The sequence below is a fragment of the chloroplast genome of Nelumbo nucifera (genome assembly GCF_055504915.1).
Source record: "Nelumbo nucifera chloroplast, complete genome".
Classification (NCBI taxonomy): domain Eukaryota; kingdom Viridiplantae; phylum Streptophyta; class Magnoliopsida; order Proteales; family Nelumbonaceae; genus Nelumbo; species Nelumbo nucifera.
In genome coordinates this window covers 30,001-35,000 of record NC_025339.1, presented here as the reverse complement: position 1 = coordinate 35,000, position 5,000 = coordinate 30,001, and the positions used below count along the sequence as shown (strand labels likewise).

The window sequence follows — 5,000 nt, the reverse complement described above, 5'->3', positions numbered from 1 at the left end:
AACTTTCTATCGTTTATTAATTTCGTCTTAGTCTGAGATAGAGATAGACATATCTCATCTTAATACTGAATGAATCAATGAGTGAAAATTTAAATTGAAGAAATGGGGTTTAACCTTTTTTCTGTCGGACAAATAACTCCCTGAAGGGATCCTATATTTCGTTATATTTATTATTTTATTATATTTATTATAATATTATAATAAAATATTAAATATAATAATAATAAAATAATATTAAAATATAAATAATAAAAATAAATATAAATAATACATAAATAATAAATATATCATTATCAGTATATAGAATGGTTAATGGTTCATGAATGAAGAATCCAAACATTTTTATGGAGTCATGAAAGCCGGAAAGATTCTTCAGATCTAGTCATACCATTACATTATATTGACAATTCCAAAAAACTGCTCATACTATGAGCATAGTATGATGGTGATCGGGCAGGCATGCCCCCATCGTCTAGTGGTTCAGGACATCTCTCTTTCAAGGAGGCAGCGGGGATTCGAATTCCCCTGGGGGTAGGGTACTACGAAAGGAAGTTGGGCATGGATTATTAATAAGCCTAGAATTGATTCTTCCTGGGTCGATGCCCGAGCGGTTAATGGGGACGGACTGTAAATTCGTTGGCGATATGTCTACGCTGGTTCAAATCCAGCTCGGCCCAATAATTCGCTGATCCATCATGAGAATGATATAACCAATTTGTCCTCCAGAAATACCAGATAGGGAGGAATAGGAATAAAGAAAAGAGTCCATTTTTCTGCTATATCCCTATCCCTATTTATTTGTTTATTTGTTCCCGCATATTCTGATCTTTCTAATGATCTAAATTCATGTCATGATCTGTAAGTAAAGTATAAGAAAAGGAGTAAAGAAAGAAAAAAAGAGTTTTTTCCATTGATTATCAATCGATTTGGCAATAACCAAAGGATAGTAATCCGTGTCGCTCTCACTAAAGTCCATATCTATTTTGATATCAATATAGCACTCGTGTCTCTTTTGCAACAAACACGGCAATTATAAATTTTAAATCGAAATGGTTTGAATGAAATCATAAGAATATGTATGCTGTACACCTTATTTCCCTGGGATTGTAGTTCAATTGGTCAGAGCACCGCCCTGTCAAGGCGGAAGCTGCGGGTTCGAGCCCCGTCAGTCCCGACCTTGGATCCGATGAATCTATCAATTCATCTCTTTATTTTCTGTGAAGAGGGGGGGACAAGGAACAGGATCTAATTCTTAACGGGAATTCTTATTTCTTTTTTTCTTTCTTTTTTTTGTTTGTTTCGCATTTCTCATCGAACAAATACAGGAATTCCATTACATTACTTCAACTAGTACCAATTAATGGGGGAGAGACATATGTAGATTAGTACAATTGTTGATAGCACCATATTCAAGATTCCAAGTACGGGTCTGGCTTTTTCGATAGCTCCTGATCCATGGAATAGAGTACCAATATGTTTCCAGGGAGCACATACACAAATTGGATTCGTTTATTGTTATTGTACGATACAAAATGAACTTAACCTGTTACCCCGACAGAATACTTTTCAGATTAAACCTACCTCCTTTTCTAGCTCCGATTTTGTGTAACCTCAATTACTAATTGGAAACAATCTATCTCATTCAAATTGCACATTGAACTTTTGATATATGCATCCCAGTCGCAATCCAAGGAAAAAGGATAAAAGAAAGATCAAACAAAGATCGCACCCCTCTTAGCGAGGGAATGAATAATCTTTTTTTCTTCCGATTTTAACGGTCCGGTCCGGTCCCATCGAAGAAAGAACAAATTCCAAAATAGTGAATTTGTCGGACTATTAGATCTTTTCTACCGGGACCCATCTTTATCACATTTTTTCTTCCAAGAAAACTAGATCATCAAAAAAACTGAGTTTAGTTTAAAAATTAACGCTTTCCTTTTTCCATTTCACTTCTACTGTTTGGGTTTGTGTTTGGGTTTGTGACTAATGGAAGTGGAAGACGGGTTAGAGGATACCCCATTAGATGATTGTATAGTATAAGAATATAAGAAAAAGAAAGACGGTAGGTTATAGAACAGAAAAAATGGAAAAGAATGAAAAATTCAACGGGATTCTTGATTGGATCAAGGATCCTATTTTGGATTCAGTATGGATAAAAGATCTTCCTATGTTATACTATTCAATTCTCGACGATGAATCGATTTGATAGCTCAGATATTGTTATTCATGATATTGATCTGATTCAATATCATCGGGATGCAATTCATCCCATTGAATTTACAGGAGAAAGATTTATCATCTCTATGGGATTAGATCCCGAGTTATTGCGAAGTAAAAAAACGATGAGATTATGGAAGTAAATATTCTCGCATTTATTGCTACTGCACTGTTCATTCTAGTTCCTACTGCTTTTTTACTTATCATCTACGTAAAAACAGTCAGTCAAAATGATTAATTTGAATGAAACTTGACTTCTTATCTTAGTTCTTATCAATAATTGAAGGAATGAAAGGGATTCAAATTCCACGTCTTAAATGAATGAGCGGACTAGAATCTGCAGTATATGAAGTCCGATAGTATGGTAGAAAGAAAAATATGAACCTTTCTACCACACTATCTATTATTGAATAAAGTTGTACTGTATTATAGATCAATCTACAATATGTATCTTCAAATATGTACATATCACATGTACATATTACCCCCCCCCCATTTTATTTCTTCGCTACATCCATTTTATTTGTATTGATTCCGATCAATCAATCGAATGTCAATTTTTACTCTTACGGTTCTAATTCCCAGGTCTCTGATTATTTCCAATAGGGATCCCGGGATCCCTCGAAAGAATAAAAAAAATGGAGGAAGAATAGTAATATATTCTATAAAAAGAAAAAAACCAAGTAATCCATCTCTTTTTTAGCATTCCAAAGCCAAAGAAAGAATTGATTGAGCCGTTGCCAGATGATCCAAGGAGTTCTATGGGAACTTCTTCGGATTTGGAAAAGGAGTAGTAGACCCCACCGATTTTTAACGCTTGAACCACAATATGAGGTGAGTCGATAAAGCATAAATAAGATTTCTACGAGTATAAACGGGAAATGCGTGATATGTGAATCGCCCAACGCAAGATTTTATGCGTAGTACCTCGTCAGACAACCACTATGTCTATCTTGTCTCCCGCAGAAAGTATGTATCTACGTAATAACAGAACGACTTCCTCTTTGAACAGTAAAGAGGGAAACAAATAAAAAAAAGAGGGGTCGGTTGCTCTTCCTTGTAATATCCATATATGATTCTGGTAAGAGCCGATTCATCAAAATAGAATATTTAGGAAGAATTCCTTCGGTTGGAAAAAATTTCCTATCATCTGTATCCCCTTTACTTTCAAAATACGAACATGGGAATCATTCAAATATTTGTTTGTTGAAAGATTATTATTCATATATTCCATATTACATTACTTTACTGGATTCCAGTAGAATTTTGAAACGGAGATATTCTTTTTTTTTAATTCTTTGCAGAACGATCTATGAAACAATTAATACAGTTTTCTTATTCAACTCAATTAGTAGTACTTCTAGAGTCCACTTCTTCCCCATACTACGAGCGAAAGAGAAAATGTAAAGACTACCATTAAAGCAGCCCAAGCGAGACTTACTATATCCATGTGAATTATGTCCCCTATCTCTATGAATATGAAGGAATTTTTTCATTATTGATCACTAATAATAGTGGAATCAATGGCGCAGAGTCAAAAAGGGATTCTGACCGAATGCTATTAATGAACCAATCCAATAAATCTACTCATAACAAGTTCCTATATGATTTCTGGTAGAATTGGGAAGCATTAAGCACAAGCAAGATACGCAGTTACTCTCTTGGAAGTATCAAGGAAATGTTACTAATGGAACATGTAGTAATTATAAGACCTATTGTTTCCTTTGTTGCCCTTCATAAACAAAAGGCATAACAATATACAATCAAGATAGAGTATTATCTATTACATACCTCTATCTCCTGTTTGATCTAATCCTTACTGTCTCCCGATTGTCTCTATGAGACAATCGGGAGACAGTCTATTACATTTTTGACTGGGGGTATAGGTATAATATAAAAAAAAAGAATTTTGTTGTTCAAATTTTTTGACTCTATAAAAAAAAAAAAGCCAATTATCCATCCAACCTAATATTGATTGAATGTCTGAGCACTCAGATACTCTCGTGAGTTTGTATACAAAGTATCTTCTGCTCTTTCTACAACTACTAAAAAATTTAAATTGGATTCCCCATCCCGACTATCCAATCTAATTCAAGACTCAGTCAGTAGACACTACGCTAGTAGTGTAAGGGATTCAGGAAGTCTTGATAGCCTTTCCTATACTATAATCTTTCCTTGGATCCTAGGCGCAAGGATTTACAGCCCTTTATAGATATAGAATAGAACCTCCAGATTCTTCAAATAAAGCAAGTATCGACAGGCCTAGTCCTTTTCCTCTGCTTCTGCTGGTCAAAAATTCTGCGAGTTCTATCAGCAGAATAAGGGATTCCAAGTCTTTTGTTGATCAGGCGACACCCGGATTTGAACTGGGGAAAAGGGATTTGCAGTCCCCCGCCTTACCACTCGGCCATGCCGCCAAAACGATACAAAATAGATAGAAATATTTCCTTTTTGGGGGATTACTGAACCTTTTTTTTGATTGAATCCAGTTGATTCCCTTCGATTGATTGTATTGTATAGTATCTCAAAACATACAACGCCTAAAAACTTCCCTTTTTCTTTTCTATTTAAAGAGAAAAGAAATGTGGATTTTCAGTCACAGAATGAAAAACTCAGAGCAAGTTGGAACCATTAACTATTGACTGTGAATTCATAAACAATTCTTGGATTTGGATCTAAAATTGTATTTCCTTAATGACATAAGAAAATTCAATTGATACACAAGTAATCAGTATCGATTTTGAATTCTTTTCTTTTCAATTTCAATTATAACAACATATAGG

The 5,000-nt window shown here is 34.6% G+C and overlaps 2 protein-coding genes and 4 non-coding genes across 6 annotated transcripts; 4 read left to right on the top strand and 2 right to left on the bottom strand. All coding sequences in view use genetic code 11, as the record gives it.

The window, feature by feature from the left end:
• The first annotated feature begins 461 nt into the window (after positions 1 to 461).
• On the top strand, positions 462 to 534 carry trnE-UUC. The gene has a single exon. It is a non-coding gene; the product is annotated as a tRNA-Glu (tRNA).
• A 59-nt stretch (positions 535 to 593) lies between these two features.
• trnY-GUA lies at positions 594 to 677 on the top strand. The gene has a single exon. It is a non-coding gene; the product is annotated as a tRNA-Tyr (tRNA).
• A 423-nt stretch (positions 678 to 1,100) lies between these two features.
• Positions 1,101 to 1,174, top strand: trnD-GUC. Its single transcript has one exon. It is a non-coding gene; the product is annotated as a tRNA-Asp (tRNA).
• Positions 1,175 to 2,350: 1,176 nt separating this feature from the next.
• Positions 2,351 to 2,455, top strand: psbM (photosystem II protein M). The gene has a single exon. It carries the CDS (start codon positions 2,351 to 2,353, stop codon positions 2,453 to 2,455), a length of 105 nt encoding a protein of 34 aa, YP_009093944.1.
• A 1,122-nt stretch (positions 2,456 to 3,577) lies between these two features.
• petN (cytochrome b6/f complex subunit VIII) lies at positions 3,578 to 3,667 on the bottom strand. The gene has a single exon. It carries the CDS (start codon positions 3,665 to 3,667, stop codon positions 3,578 to 3,580), a length of 90 nt encoding a protein of 29 aa, YP_009093943.1.
• Positions 3,668 to 4,563: 896 nt separating this feature from the next.
• trnC-GCA lies at positions 4,564 to 4,634 on the bottom strand. The gene has a single exon. It is a non-coding gene; the product is annotated as a tRNA-Cys (tRNA).
• Positions 4,635 to 5,000: the final 366 nt, after the last annotated feature.